This window comes from Rhinopithecus bieti, unplaced genomic scaffold, assembly GCF_001698545.2.
Source record: "Rhinopithecus bieti isolate Rb0 unplaced genomic scaffold, ASM169854v2 scaffold_62793, whole genome shotgun sequence".
NCBI classification, from domain to species: domain Eukaryota; kingdom Metazoa; phylum Chordata; class Mammalia; order Primates; family Cercopithecidae; genus Rhinopithecus; species Rhinopithecus bieti.
Genome location: NW_016824412.1, coordinates 886,863 through 902,541, shown reverse-complemented (window position 1 = coordinate 902,541; position 15,679 = coordinate 886,863). Strand labels below are relative to the sequence as shown.

At 38.4% G+C, this 15,679-nt stretch overlaps 1 protein-coding gene across 1 annotated transcript in view; it reads left to right on the top strand.

Annotated features, from left to right (window-relative positions):
- The window catches only part of COL6A6 (collagen type VI alpha 6 chain), a 110,619-nt gene that overhangs the window by 17,545 nt on the left and 77,395 nt on the right, over window positions 1–15,679 (top strand). Inside the window, exons 9-15 of the mRNA XM_017862330.1 lie at window positions 4,038–4,381; window positions 4,466–4,544; window positions 10,095–10,249; window positions 12,637–12,729; window positions 13,985–14,038; window positions 15,490–15,561; window positions 15,645–15,671. Of these exons, the coding sequence (XP_017717819.1) occupies window positions 4,038–4,381; window positions 4,466–4,544; window positions 10,095–10,249; window positions 12,637–12,729; window positions 13,985–14,038; window positions 15,490–15,561; window positions 15,645–15,671 (824 nt within the window). The remainder of the gene's footprint in view (window positions 1–4,037; window positions 4,382–4,465; window positions 4,545–10,094; window positions 10,250–12,636; window positions 12,730–13,984; window positions 14,039–15,489; window positions 15,562–15,644; window positions 15,672–15,679) is intronic.

Genomic DNA, 15,679 nt, shown 5'->3' with positions numbered 1-15,679 from the left:
TCCCTAAGGAAACCACTTCCTGCTGTCACTTCCAATAGCATAATCTAGTCATAGATCTAGCAATCTGCATGACTTGTCATCACTGGCTAACCAGGAAGTGGTAGAATAAGGTAGTTCAGCATGTGGACTCCAGAGAAGTCTGGATCTGAATCCCAAGTGTGAGAAACGAGACACAGTGTTAACTGTGAGATCTTGGGCAAGCTTCTCTGTCACAGCTTCCTCATCTGCAAAATGAAAAAGAGCTTCTACTTATTCTGTGTCTTATGAGGAGAAGTGAGACAGTGAATTGGAAGTACATGGTAAGTGTTCATTGAGAGTTAGCTAATATAGCATGTTGCTGAGAGTACCATGAATTGATCTCTTGAATGAAAATTTGTGGAGTAATGGGGTTAGTTCACAGAAGGACAACTTACCAAGAATTCCTTAGTTTAGGGACTTAAATATTTTAGCCACATTTCAGAGCTATATTCAAATTTAATAAATCTACACGGTATTTTCTCACTTTTATCCATACTTATTGTCTTGATTTTTCTTTGAGACTGGCTATTCTGTCCAGTAGAGGAGACTTGGAGCAATTTTTAGAAAGTGGAGGTTCTGTCTATTTTTTAGCATGGAGCCATGATTAGGTAGCAAAGAATCAGGAGCATCTCTCATCTGATATATCTGTCATTATGGATAGATGAATCGAAAGGGAGACTGCGCAAAAGACTAGTCTGATTAGGGTAAGAGACAACCTCAGGATTTGATTCAAGAGATGTGAAAAATATAAGGAAAAAATAGATGTTCATTTCCAACTTTTAATAAGGAGCTATTTTTATGTTCCTGCCTTAACTGGATCTGGGTTCTCTAGAAAACAGACCTTTGAAGCTCTTGAGTTTACGTGCCAATACTTTATTGGGAGTGCAGTCCCAGGGAAGCAAGAGTGAATGGAAGGGAAGTGATGCGGGAAAGGCGGAGAAAGTAAATACAAGGTAGTATGTTACCAAGTTAGCCACAGCTTAAGAAACATAACTGGTGCATTGGTCATGCAGAACATCACTAGAGAAGCCCTACAGAACCACTGTGTAGACGAGCCCAGCAGGGGGAATAAAGGAGAGGATTTACCTGCCAATTCTTTTCCATCTACTGCCTCTCATAAGTCAGAGAGCTAACTTCCCTACACTACTGGGTTGTGTTATCCAGCCCCTTATGGAAACTGCTGGGGAAACCAGAAACAGGTCCCACAGTGCACAACATCTAGGGCGGGAAATGGTGAAGGGGCCAGGGCCTCCCTAAGTTCACATGGGTTGCACACAGGCCCCAGAGTCAGTGTGGCCATTCTGCAGTGAGCATGGTGGAGGCCGTGTCAAAGCCAGGCTGTCACCTCCGCGGTTAGCAGACTAAGGATGGTGGCAGCTAGGGCTCTTCAGTGGACAAATGTCTATGCCTTGGGGAAGGGAGGAAGCAAATCTGGGAGGTGTATAAACTGAGTCTCTAACAGTCCCTAGCTATACTTTATAATCATCCTTTCTTTTTTTAATCTAAAATACCATATCTTTCAAAGTCCCAAACAGGTTTATCTCCTATCCCAGCTAATAACTGCCACTTTCCCCTTTAAAGTATTTTCTCAAGAATCTGTCTTCTAGTCTTACAAATGTACTCTAGCCTCTTGACAGTATTTCTTAATACCAAGAATCTGCCATCATCAGCTCCAATTAAGAACTGTCTTTATAAAGTAATAATTAGAATCAGCTTTTGGGCTTGGCAGGAAGCAATGAGATTTGTAACTGTCTGGTCCAATTCACTCTTTTCTGTGCTTTTGTATTTTTACTTTGAGGTATATAACCCCCTTATTTGTATAGATAAGAAAATTAATGCCCAGAGAGGATAAGAGTTGCCAAAAGTAGTTTGGCAGTAACAGAGTAGTGACCAGCATATGACTGAAACTGAACTTCTGTCTTCCCACTCACAGACCTGCCCCCCAGGATTCCACATTGCTATTTGGAGGACTAGTCAAGGGCTCAGCCTGCTACTCTTACTTCTTTTGTCACCCTCTGGAGCCATTCCTGCCAATTACCTTCTTAAATATTTTGCTTTTATTGCCCCTTTCTTATTCCCACTGCTGTTATCCTACTTTAATTCTTTATTATTTCTTTGGAAATCCAATTTCAGCCTTCTCCCTAGCTCACTTCCAAAACTCCCTGCCTCCAGTCCTTTGGAGTCACCAGTGGCAGATTCACTTTAAAGCACAACCTGTGTCATGGAAGACTTCAAGACAGGGCTCCTGATTTAAGGGCAGATGTCTCAGTGGAGTTTTTAGGCTGTTGCATGAGAGCCTCTTGCTCAGTATGGTTTGGTCTCTCTCACTGTACTTAGACACATGGTTATTAATTCTGGACTTGCCCACCAAATTCCATTCCTTCTCTCACATTATTATGGAATCATTTGTCAATTTAAATTAAACACAAGAAACTTGTTTACCTAAATAAGTTTGTACTTTCAGCAATGTACACAAAAATTTAAAATACACAATGTTTATAGGCAACAGTTCCCAAGGTCACTTGATGTCATTTTGGTATTTCTGCTGGTTGTTTTTTTTTCCCACACAAGTCTGTTTTTCTCAAAGACATTATCATATCTTATTTACTACCTGGTTTTCTGCCCAGGTTTAAACAGTTGTCATCAAAGATGAAACTTTCGAGCTCAAGACAGATGTGAGAAGACGTTGATGCAAGAGGAATTTTGGAAAGGATATATTCTGCTTTTTTTCTAAATAGTTTATCTTATTTTCTGATTGTCTAATTTTCTGATTATCTAAGATTTCCAATAAAGTAAAATACAGTAAAATAAGATGTCCAGTCTTCCAGATTTTTGATAACACTTTGATTTACCTTGAATCTCATGATGAAAATTGATTATCAAATAAGATTTTTGTGTTCCCTCAGTCAACTCATTAAAATGAAGTTTCCAACAGTTGTTTTAAAAGTTGAAATTAACGATTTTGGTTTTAAACACTTGTAAATGTCCAGCTGACCAGTGTGTCTGGGAAGTAGGCATTTGCCTTTACAAGGAATATCTTAAACATTGCTGATCTAAGCAAACCAAATTAAAAACAACCACTCATTTTATCAAGCAAGCTGTATGTGTTGAGTTTGCTGAAAAAAATTAGAGTTTTAGCCAAGTTAAAACTATTGAAAGAAGAGTGAGTCACATGACTTTATTCTCTGTCTTTTAGGACACTCAGCTTAAAATATCAAGCCCTTTCTAGTTTATCCAACTCTTAAGTTTCCCTAGAATTAATAAGAATAAGAGCAAAGCACTTTAGTGCAACACCCCTCTAAGTATTTAACCTCAAAATGGCAGTGTCCGTCCTTGGCTTCTGGAATGGCTGAGCTCCTGAAAGCGGCACCATCTTTGACATGGTCGAATGTGAATGATTTGGTTACCAGTTTCTTCACTTGTCAGACTTACACCAATTAAGATTTCAAAGGATCTCCTGAATTTTTTAGTTTTGTTTTTTTCTTTTCTGAGTGGATGTTAGAAGATGACAAGAGGAATCAGAGGCCCTTTTTAGAATGATAAATCATCAAAACCATTCCTTAGATGAGTCCTTAGTGATTTATTTTTTTCTAAATGACTTTATTCAAATGTTCTTAAATTTCCCTTATAATTATTAAAATTTAATATTTGTCAAATTACCTCAATTGATAAGTAGCATTCTATGAATGTTTTAGACTATTAACATTTCCACAGTGTACTTTGGGGATATTTAAATGATTCTGCATGACTTTTTCAATATCTAAAATAAAATCTTTCAGAACTTCATTATAGAATCAACGGATTTTTTATGACCTGAAAAAATAATAATGTACCCTTACACTTTTACAGATTAGAAAAGAGTTGATGCTTAGCCTCTTCCTTTATTCATTTATGCCTTTCATTGTGTTCTAACTTTATAACTGAAATAGAATTCCAAGTCCCTTGATTCAGACATGGTGTCTGAGTTAAATAAAGGTATTTGTTGATTTATTAAGACATGCTTTTCCTTTGAATCCTAGACTGTTTCATGGATGTTGTGGTGGGATTTGATGTCTCAACTCAGGAGAAAGGGCAGACTTTGCTTGAAGGTCAGCCTTGGATGGAAACCTATCTTCAAGACATCTTACGTGCCATCAGCTCCCTCAATGGAGTAAGCTGTGAGGTGGGTACAGAGACTCAGGTCAGTGTGGCTTTTCAAGTGACAAATGCCATGGAAAAATATTCTCCCAAGTTTGAGATCTACAGTGAAAACATACTGAATAGCTTGAAGGATATAACAGTTAAAGGACCATCGTTTCTCAATGCAAACCTCTTGGATTCTCTATGGGATACATTTCAGAATAAATCGGCTGCTCGAGGAAAGGTAACATGGATTTATCTTATTTGTTGGTCTGTGATTGCAGTGAACCCCTTTTAACTCATTTTTCTTTTTTGGAATACTTCTTAGGTGGTCCTTTTATTTTCAGATGGATTGGATGATGATACTGAGAAACTTGAACAAAAATCTGATGAACTTAGAAAAGAAGGTACTGAGTATGGAGGAGGAGTGGGAAGGGAGTGCTTATTAACTTTATAATCTCAGAACTAACTTCTGGCTCTTAAATTTCCAGGCTCTTAAATTTTGAATAACCCTGATTTTGACAATCTCCATATTCTGTATGTACTAGGCAGAACAAATGAGCTCTCAGAATATTTTGACATGCACTTTTTTCCTCATGCCTTATATGTATGAAACAGCACTGAATACAAAGTCCTATTCTTTGTATCATATTACTGTATTTCTTCTTCCTTTCCTGGAGAATGTTCCTCTCTTGCCGCATATTGTCTAATATTGCTACTTCTTTAGTGTCACCAGAAGGGAATAGTATGTTTCTCTTTGACCAGAGAATGAGAGTCAGTTTTCTTCTAACAGTTGTAAAGTTCCCAGAGTTGCAAGCATTGTTGGATAAGTTTACTCATGTTTTGGGGCTTTCTAATCAGTTCCTTCCTTCAGACCACAGATGGGCCAACCATGGTGTTTGAGATTTTTAAGCTCTGGCACCAGGCTTTTAGCTTTTGAACCAAAAGCTTCTATTCTGAGTCAGACAAGAACATGTGGATGTTCTTGTTTAGTCAAACAAAGAAGTTCTTGTTTGACTCAGAATAGAAATCCTCTTCTGTAAGTGGGTGCAATTTCTGCCCTACCCAGATCTCCTTTACTGGGAGATTCATTTATCCTCTAGCTGCTAACAACTCACAGCTTACTCCTTCTCTGAAGAAGTGCCCTTGGCCAGTAGAGCCACGTCACCTGGAAGGTTGCTCTCCACCCCATCCTTGGGCAGCAGATTAGGTTGCAGAGTTGGACCTTTGCCTCTAAATGACACCAGTGGTGTGGTGCAATTTATGCTCCAGAGCTTCGTGGGATCAGGCTAAATAAAACTAGACTCCAGCTGCAACATTGTCTTGCTCAGTAACTTCCCCTGCCCTATCCTGTTTTCCTCACTCCCTTTCTTCTGAAAGTGCTTCCTCAACAATTTGTGCACCTCCAAATCCTTATCTCAAACTCTGTTTCTAGGGAACCTGACCTAAGGCATTACCTGTCAGGTTAGCTAATAGAGGTTGACAGGACTTTGTGTTTTCTATTTTGTTCTCTCTCTCCCATCTTAAACAAATTGCAAAATTCTCTGAGTTTACTACTAGGGAGTATTGGGGGAACTAGCCCCCAGTATTTCAACGTAGGTTCTTTTCTATTTTCCCCAAGTGCTGGCTGGTCTGAGAAATAAAGAGAAAGAGTACAAAAGAGAGAAATTTTACAACTAGGCCTCCGGGGTGACATTGCATGCTGGCAGGTTCTGTGATGCCCCCTGAACTGCAAAACCAGCAAGTTCTTATTAGGGATTTCAAAAGGGGAGGAGGGTACGAATAGGGAGTGGGTCACAGAGATCATATGCTTTAAGGGCAATAAAAGATCACAAGGGCAGGGAGGTAGAGTGGGATCACAAGGCCACGGCAAAACTAGAATTACTGATGAAGGTCCATGTCCCACTGGGCACACATTGTCATTGATAAACATCTTAACAGGAAACAGGGTTTGAGGGCAGACAACTGGTCTGACTAGAATTCGCCAGGCTGGAATTTCCTAATTCTAGCAAGCCTGAGGGCACTGCAGGAGACCAGGGCATATTTCATCCCTTATCTACAACTGCATATGACAGACACTCCTAGAGCGGCCATTTTAGAGACCCCTTCCACCGGGAATGCAGTCTTTTCCCAGGACTATTCCTTGCTGATAAAAAGAATTCTGCGATATTTCTCCTATTCGCTTTCTGTAAGAAGAGAAATATGACTCTGTTCTGCCCAGCCCCGCAGACAGTCAGACCTTATGGTTATCTCCCTTGTTCCCTGAAAATTGCTGTTATCCTGTTCTTTTCAAGGTGCCCAGATTTCATATTGTTCAAACACACATGCTTTACAAACAATTTGTGCAGATAACGCAATCATCACAGTGTCCTGAGGCCACATACATCTTCAACTTACGAAGATGATGGGATTAAGCGATTGAAGACAGGCATAGGAAATTTTATAAGAGTATTGATTGGGGAAGTGATAAATGTGTGTGAAATCTTCACAATTTATGTTCAGAGATTGCAGCAAAGACATGTAAGAAATTATAAAAGTATTAATTTGGGAAACTAATAAATGTCCATGAAATCTTCACAATTTATGTTCTTCTGCTGTGACTTCAGCTGGTCCCTCCATTTGGGATCCCTGACTTCCCACAACAAGGGAGTAAGGGTTTTTATTTTATCCCTTATTTACTAAATCTGCCTTGTTTTTATTCTCTCTGGTCTTGGCCTTTGTTCATGAGCTATGATTAAGGTTTTAATTAAGACTGAAAAAAGATACCAGAGTGCTTAGTTGGGATGGGTAATGTTGTTTTGGTGGTTGCTGTTGTTTTGTTTTATTTCAGCTTTTCCTTTGTGGGGAAAAGATGTTTCTCTTGCAAACGACAGTAGAGTTTCTTCCAGGAAGTGCTTTGGAACACCCAGAATTCTAAGACCAAACATCTTTCTTCCAATGCCTACTGAAAAACTAGTAAATGGGTATCAACTTCAGAAGCTATATTTTGAATAATATCCTCAGATATTTAGATTCTTCAAATGGAAGATAGAAATCATGGCAATAACATTCTTTGAAAAGTGTCTAGTTCTTTGAAATGGACCATCTTTGACTTGGTCGAGTGTGAATTTGGTTACCAGTTTCTTCACCTGTCAGGCTTACACCAAACAAGATCTCAAAGGATCTGAATTTTTTAATTTTGTTTTTTTCTTTAATAAAGAAAAGAAAGTGGCTTTCTGTATGGACAAGAAGTATCTCTCTCACTGGCTTCCCATACTTACACACACAGGACTTCACTTGGTGCTGGGCCCTATGATCTATTCACCTAGGAAAGCTTTCTTAATTTCAGGCCAAACATCAATATGTGTAAACTGTGCAATCATCACTGAACAAGAGGAGACAAGGAAAAAACAATCCTTGATGGTGGACATGGCTTTAAAACTTATGCACGTGGATTGGGGCTTAAATTAATTATTTTTTTTAGAATTGAATACCCTAGAATCTACTCAGTGATTCTTTATTCTTCCAAGTTTGAAAATCTTTTCTTTCTTAATTCATTGTTAGAAAATTGAAAACATTGTATTTAGAATCATATGACTCATTTATTGGATGAGTCTGAAAGAAGACTGGAGTCCCTTGATCCTAAGAAAAGCAGTTATAAATAATAGTTATATACGTATTTCTTGCAAGTCAACAATCCCATGGTTCTTATTTTATCATTTTACATTCTTAAAATTTTACATTTCCTGGATATTGTAAGAAAAATCAGATGAGAGAAGGTTTTTTTTCTCTTACAAGTAGATCCATTAGTATGCTTCTCTTGATCACTAAACACCAATTGATGTACAAGCATTTCATATCCCAGACGACTCTACAACCTCTTTTCTCCCCCTCCTCACTCTCATTCTAGAAGAATGACCAACTGTCCTGGTTTGTTTGGAACAAGATGGGAACTTTCAGCACTAGAACCAGGAAAGTCCCAGGAAATGAGGACAAATTGGTGACCCTATTCTTCTTTGGTGGTGGTGGTTCTTTTCTTTCCTTTTTTCTTTTCTTTTTTCTTTTCTTTCCCTTTTTCTTTTCCTTTTTCTTTTCCTGTCTTGTCTTGTCTTGTCTTTTCGACAGAGTCTTGCCTTGTTGCCCAGGTTGGAGTGCAGTGGCGCCATCTCAGCTCACGGCAACCTCCGCCTCCCAGGTTCAAGTGATTCTTGTGCATCAGCCTCCCAAGTAGCTGAGACTACAGGCACGTGCCACCACACCCGGCTAATTTTGTGTATTTTTAGTAGAAATGGAGTTTCACTCTGTTAGCCAGGATGGTCTCTATCTCCTGACTTCATGATCTGCCCACCTCGGCCTCCCAAAGTGCTGGGATTACAGGCGTAAGCCACTGCGCTCAGCCTCTTTCTTCCACTGCAGATAACCATTCTGTTTGCCTCTCTTGGAACTTGAACCTCTCCAATATGTCCCTGAAACTTCATTCTCTTGATTTCTCTCTTCATCTACTCGTTTCATATGAAATCATATCATATAAACTTATTTAAGAAGGTTTTCTTGACTCTCAGCCAAGTCCTTGAACATTTATCTATTCTGGTTCGTTGGTTCCAATTCTCATCAAATAATTCTTTACCCATCAATAATAATGAGAAAAATGTTGCCAGTGGAGTCAGGTTTACGTGAAGCTAAACGTATTTGATTTTGAGACTGCCCTTTATTCCAAGATTCTATCGTTAGCACATTTTTATTGTCAAAATATCCTTTGAATGTGAGCTATGGAATTAGGCTATCTGGGTGAAAAACCTAAAAATACCACTTACAGGGTGTCATTTAACCTCTCCAAGCCTGTTTGCTTGTCTGTAAAATAGGACTATAATAATACATACCAATAGAGTTATATTTGAATCTTACAAATAAGATAATGCATGTGAAGCCCTTAACCATTTTCCAGGCACACAGTTTCTATCAACAAGTGATAGCACTGTTGTTGCTGAATTACCTCCTCCACCATGATGACTGCCACCATTATTTAATGTTCTTACCTAGCAAAATAAGTCATTGGCAACCCTATGTTGGTCCTTAACCAACAGTTTTCTTTGAAATAATTGTATTCATAAAACCCCAAAGCCTCTGAGCCACAGCTCCTGGATGATTGTCTGTCATCTGTTCCTAATTGCCTGACAGTAGGCCTGTTACTCTTTTACTACCTATAGTTCCAACTGGGTTATTGATGTTTTATCAGATCATACAGAACTGTGCTTTTCAAACTTTAATGTGTATACAAATCACCTGGGGATTTAGTTAAAATACAAATTCTGATTCAGTAAGTGTGGGGTGGGGCCTGAGATTCTGTATTTCTGATGAGCCCCCAGGTGATGCCAGTGCTGCTGCTTCAAGGATCCCCACTGAATGGCAAAATGTACAACACGTATTTTCTATTTTTGAGACAGGGTTTTGCTCTGTTGCCCAGGTAGGGGTGCCGGGGCACAATCACAGCTCACTGCAGGCTCAACCTCCCAGGCTTAAGCAATCCTCCCACCTTAGCCTCCCATGTAGCTGGGACCACAGGCATGTGCCACCATGCCTGGCTAATTTTGTAAAATTTTGTAAATTTTTTGTAGAGGTGGAGTTTTGCCATGTTGCCCAGGCTGGACTTTCTTGGTATGTGAATTTCTCTGTACTTTAGCACGCTCTGTAGATCTTTGAGAACTGTCTCCTTCAAATCAGGGAACTGGAAGTTCTGTTACAATTTTCGCTATCTCCAATTTAATTAGTTTTGGAAAACGTAATTCCTTTTGTGCTCTTATTATAGTCTTCTCACTTGTCAAGTTTACATCACGTGTTTGGGGGAAATACCTCAAAATAAAGTAAACTGACTGTTCCTCTTGCAACTGTTCGCTGAGAATAACAATTTAAATATGCTTGCAAAAAAATGAAGTAACCAAACCCACCTCATCTGGAACATTGTAAACTGTGTTGGATAGGCCTGAATGCACTCATAACTGTTGCTCTGGATGGACCTGCTGATTCAAGTGACTTGGCTGATCTTCCCTACATTGAATTTGGGAGAGGATTTGAGTACAGGACGCAGCTCTCTATTGGCATGAGAGATCTTGGGAGCCGTCTGTCAAAGCAGCTAGTAAGTTATTCTGAAAAGGCTGGTAAGCTTAAATTTTCAATTATTTTGTATGTAGGTTTAATACTTATGCTTAAGAATTTGAACTTATTCTGTTTATTTGGGAGTGAAGAAAGGTTTTTATGAATTAGTAAACAGCGTAAGAGGGTTTATTTGGAAGAAATGTAGTACAGTAAAGAGATGTCAAAGCATGTTTAATGTATATGCTTGGCAAAAATAGGAGGAGGAGGAAACAGGGAAAAAGAAGAAAATTTAAATAGTACCCACAATCATGTCCAAATTATAGCCAAAGAACGTAAGTGACAAAAAGAATCTGAGATGCGAGCATGAATCGGCTGTTACCTCCACCAGCCAGTTTTCACACCCCTTGCAGATCCTAGGCATAACAGCTTTCTGCACTGAGTGTAATTCTAGTATTTAAGATGTGTATTTTTCCCGGGACAAGACCTGTAAATGAAAGCAAATTACATTTGGAGTTCAACTAGAGAAAGCGTAATCTGCTCTAAAGCTGGAGGAAAAGCCTAGTGACAGTAAACCTCACATGTACTTTATGAGCAATTGAAAGATTAAGGGTTGTGACTCCTTGAGATTTCTACCTTATATTCTGTTTGTTTGTTTGAGATAGTCTCGCTCTATCGCCCAGGATGAAGTGCAGTGGTATGATCTCAGCTCACTGTATCTCTGCCTCCCAGGTTCAAGCAATTCTTCCGAGTAGCTGGGATTACCAGCGCCTGCCACCATGCCTGGCTCATTTTTGTATATTTAATAGAAATGGAGTTTTGCCATGTTGGCCAGGCTGATCTCAAACTCCTGACCTCACCTTATGTTCTATTTTTAAACCTGATGCCTCTATAAGATGCATCTCAATCGTATTTCTTTCAAAAACATACGAGAATTCAAACTCGAGTGGTAAAGCGTCAGCAAGCTCTGTGTGGCTCTACTTTTACTTTAATGAATTGCTAGTAATTTTGTAATTTGCTTATAACTTACAGAATCTTTAATTGGTATATGAGAACACTTTCCAAGGAAGTGCTAGCTCCTGCTATTTTCCACCTATAAAATTTATATACACATAGGTATTTAAGCAACTTGTTCAGTGTTGTAATTATGTAAAAATAATTACATAAAGAATATGAAAGTTTCGTTGGAATTCCTTTCTACATGAGAAGACAGTGTTTTACAAAATGTATTTTTTTTTCCTGTCGACTACTCTGTGAAATCTCTTTGGTAATTCATAGAGGAAGAAAATTATTCTTCAAACAAACCTGTCAGTTTTGTATATCATATAAATGGAACACACTCTACAAGAAAACTTAATCATAGGTCAGTTTTAATAGTAATAGATTTGATGCTGTAGAATTTTGGTGATCCAAAGAAAATTGATGTTATCTAATATAAAATCATAGTATCCATTTTGTTATTGTTTGCTTTCACACATTTCCAGTTTGATTGCTTTTCTGAAATTGTCAGGAAAAGAATTTCATAACGTCAGAAAAGAAACGTTATATAGTAGGAAACAATCAAAGGGAGAAAATTGCTAAATGGCTATAACAAAAGATTTTCATTTTTCATTTCACTAGAGATTTATTGGGAAACTTCTCAATACAAAGATTGGTTCTACCCCATTAAGTGAAGTATAACATTTATTTGAAAATAGAATTTTTCTAAAAGTAAATCTGGTGAGTTAATTGTGAAAACGTAAAGCAATATGTCATCTATTCAGGGGATGACTAGGTAAGTCCAGGATAACATTTATTCATGTTTTAAAATACATAATATGGATTTTTTGACCAGAGTATAAAGAGGAATATTCTCCTGTGCCCCCATCCCCTACAGCAAGTGCTTCCAAAATGTTGCACATGTAATCTGTGTTTTGGAAATCCTATCAAAATTGTTTTGGAAGAGTTTACCATTGGACTTAGTTCCAAGAAATGTTACACTGGGCACTGTCTAAATTGTCTAGCATACCAAGATTTCACAAGATGAGGAAAATAGCATACATTCATTTTATTGAACAAAATATTTGGGGCAGAATTATATAGGGAAATTAACGATATCATGGTCAGTGCTAGGGTGAGATAGGGCAGGGACAGACAACCACATCAGTTGGCATGCAGTTTGCCACAGCTAAACTGATACCAATTTGAAACACAGGAACATTTTTGAGTTGATTTGGAATACCTCAAATGGTGGAGAGTGTAGATGATAGAAGGAAAGATGGAAGCAAAAAAAAAGACACTGTTTCATGCATTCTTTCTAAAGGACAGTCATTTGAATGGTGACCAGGCTTCTGAAACTGTGGTTGAAGTCTGGATCGCATGGTTGAACTTGCATACGAGATTTGGGAAGCAATATCACCAAATGTAATGTATTTCTTACCCTCTCCCAAGGTCAACGTTGCTGAAAGGACATGCTGCTGTTTGTTCTGCAAGTGCATTGGAGGAGATGGCTCAATGGGGGATCCTGGACCACCAGGGAAAAGGGTGATTTTAGTTCAGATTTATGGGTTACTTTGAGTTGTAGAATGTCCTTCAGACATGGGTTTAAGTAGAAATAAGGGGTGATTTTTAACTTCTAAATAGAGCCTCTTATATAAGAGTTTATTATACTCCTCTTTTTATATGTTAAGTTAGTCATGGATTTTCCTTGGCATTCTAAATTGGAGTCTTTTAAAAAAGTTTTTGTGGAAGACTCAGGAGAAACAACTGTCAAGATCCTTGATTATCCAGTATTCTAGTACTGATGACAATGATGCAGAAAAATCAGCTGTAATCCCTCATGTTGAATAATGAAAGCCTCCTCCATGTGAATAACCCATTTCAGCATTCATTTCTAATGATGGCAGAGTTATTAAAATCAAGCAGGAGATACTTTGTGTACTCTGCTGAAAACCAGGCTAGATCAGATCACTCTCTTATAGCAGAAGATGTTAAGATGTCTCATTCAGCTTAAGTCAGGTCAAAATGTTATCACAGATACATAAACAAAAACAGGCTCATTATTTAAAAACAGAAACCAACAATGATGATTCATATATTTCATAACCAGAAAAGTATATGTACCCTTGTGTAAAATATTATTTTGAACTTTAAGAAATGTTTAAATACATATAAACACTATGGATATGTTATAATGATTTCAATACAGTTTGTTTACATGTGTTTGATTTTTGAGTAATTTATGAATAGCACTATAACTCCCAAATCACCAGGGCTATGTGTCTGAATATGTCTCTGAAAGTTTTTGGACTAATTATTTCCTGAATGTTTCAGCTTCATGTAAAGAGAGTGATAGATTTTTTAAAAAACAAGTCTCAGAAAGAATGGAAAGAAAGGTGTGTGGTCTATTTTTCTATGTGTAGCATAAATCCTAAAAGATTTTTTAATAAAGGGAGAATAATTCTAATTTACCAGTGGCAAATATAGCTGTGTTGACTTGAATGTTTGTTTAGAAAGAAGCTCTGGAACAATATATAAACCCAGAGTTACAATATTATGATTGTCACACACTCACACACCCTCTTGGGTTAACTGGATACTTGTCTCAAAATTCCATGTCTTTTTATGTGTGTAAATGTAACCTACACTGGGAAGCAGGGACTTTCCGCTCCCCCCGCCCCCCCGCTCCCCAAACCCTTACTATTCCACATGAAGTAAAACTGTAAAGTTGAATTTGGTTTGGTCACCTCTGATTTTTGGTTCGTAGATGCAAATGTTTTCTTCCTTTTCTTATTTCCAGGGACCTCCAGGTTTTAAAGGCAGTGAAGGCTACCTGGGAGAGGAGGGAATCGCTGTAAGTCAAGGCTCTTTTTACCTCCATTTATCCCTAAAAACATATCTACAATATGAACTTCCTTGAGTCAATTCCGAATTGGGGAAGCAAGAAAGGTGAGATTCTAAGGATTCGTGTACAGAATCTGAGATCTTCTTTTGTTCTCACTGTGCTTTGCTTCTGGTGGTCATTAGTGGCTTATTGACCTATTGTCTCTTCTTTGACTACCCACCAACATTGCACAATGAATTCAATGCAGAAGTTACCTTCTTCACTAGGGGAGTTGAATCACTGCTATATCCCCCATTCCGGAGCATTCTGCAAAGGAAACCAACTCACCACATTGCGTATCAAGGACCTCACTCTTTCTTGCATTCACTCATCCTTCCATTCTCCCATCAATCCATCCAAACATTTGTTTACCAATTATAGATTAAACATCTTACCATTTACTACATTATTTATCAAAGACCTCACACTTTAACATATTCATTCACTGGTTCATTCAACAAATATATGTTATATATATGTGTGCCTGGCACATGATCAAATACTTAACATATATTTGTAGGCTTCAGAAATAAGAAAATAAATAAAAGGAAAATATGGTTTCTACCTCCAGGAAACTTTCAAACTAGTAGAAATGCAAATGAGACAATAGTGATTCTGGTTGTTATACACAAGGGCTAGACTAGAAGTATAGAGACATGCAAAGGAGTGTGGCAGAACAACTCAGTTACCTAACAGCCTTGGCTAAAGTTGAGGCTTGAGAGGGGAAGGCTGCAAACAAGGAGAAGTACTTGGGCAGACATTTGAAGGATGAGTAGGAATTTCTACAGGCAAAGTTTGGGGGAACAGTGTGTTCAAGGGCATGTGTCTGAGTCAGAGAAGATCATGTTCATAAGATGGCACATGGTCAACATGGATGGAACCCGGGACAGTGCAGGAGGAAAATATATGTGGAAGGTAAAACTCAGGTTATTATGAGTCTTGAATCCCCTGCTGAAGATTTGGATTGAGTCTTCTAGTTGATGGGCAGTCACTGAATGGTGGGAAGCACAGGGGTCAAAATTGTGGGAGTGTTTGGAAAGCATGCCCAAGCAACATTACAGATGATGATAAGGTGAAGGTTATAGGTAAGTCTTGCAGTCATAGGTGCAAGACAGGTCTTAATTTGTGCTTGGGACAGTATGACTAGATATGTTAAGAAGGTTGGAAGGATGTAACTTGGTGACCACTTGGTGAGAGAGAAGCCTCACAGAGGCAATATGCAAGTGGGATCCAAAGCAAATGGCTGTCTGTCATCAGGGTATCTCTGATTTATTTCCACTCTTAGTTTTTATAAGCAAGAACTCTGGATTGTGAACCATGAGCATTCACACTTTTTTTGGTAACAAAAAACTTGGCAAGTTTTCAAGACAGATCCCAGATTACAAGAGAAAAAGCTCATTTGGATATGTGCCCTTTCTCAGGGAGAAAGAGGAGCTCCTGGACCAGTGGGAGAGCAAGGTACTAAGGGATGCTATGGCACCAAAGGTCCTAAGGTAAGGATTGCATTAGAGTATGGAGTTTTCTCAACATTAATTCCATTTTCCTACACTAACTATTACTGTCCTTTTATTTTCAGGGAAACAGGGGACTAAACGGACAGGAGGTATGGTA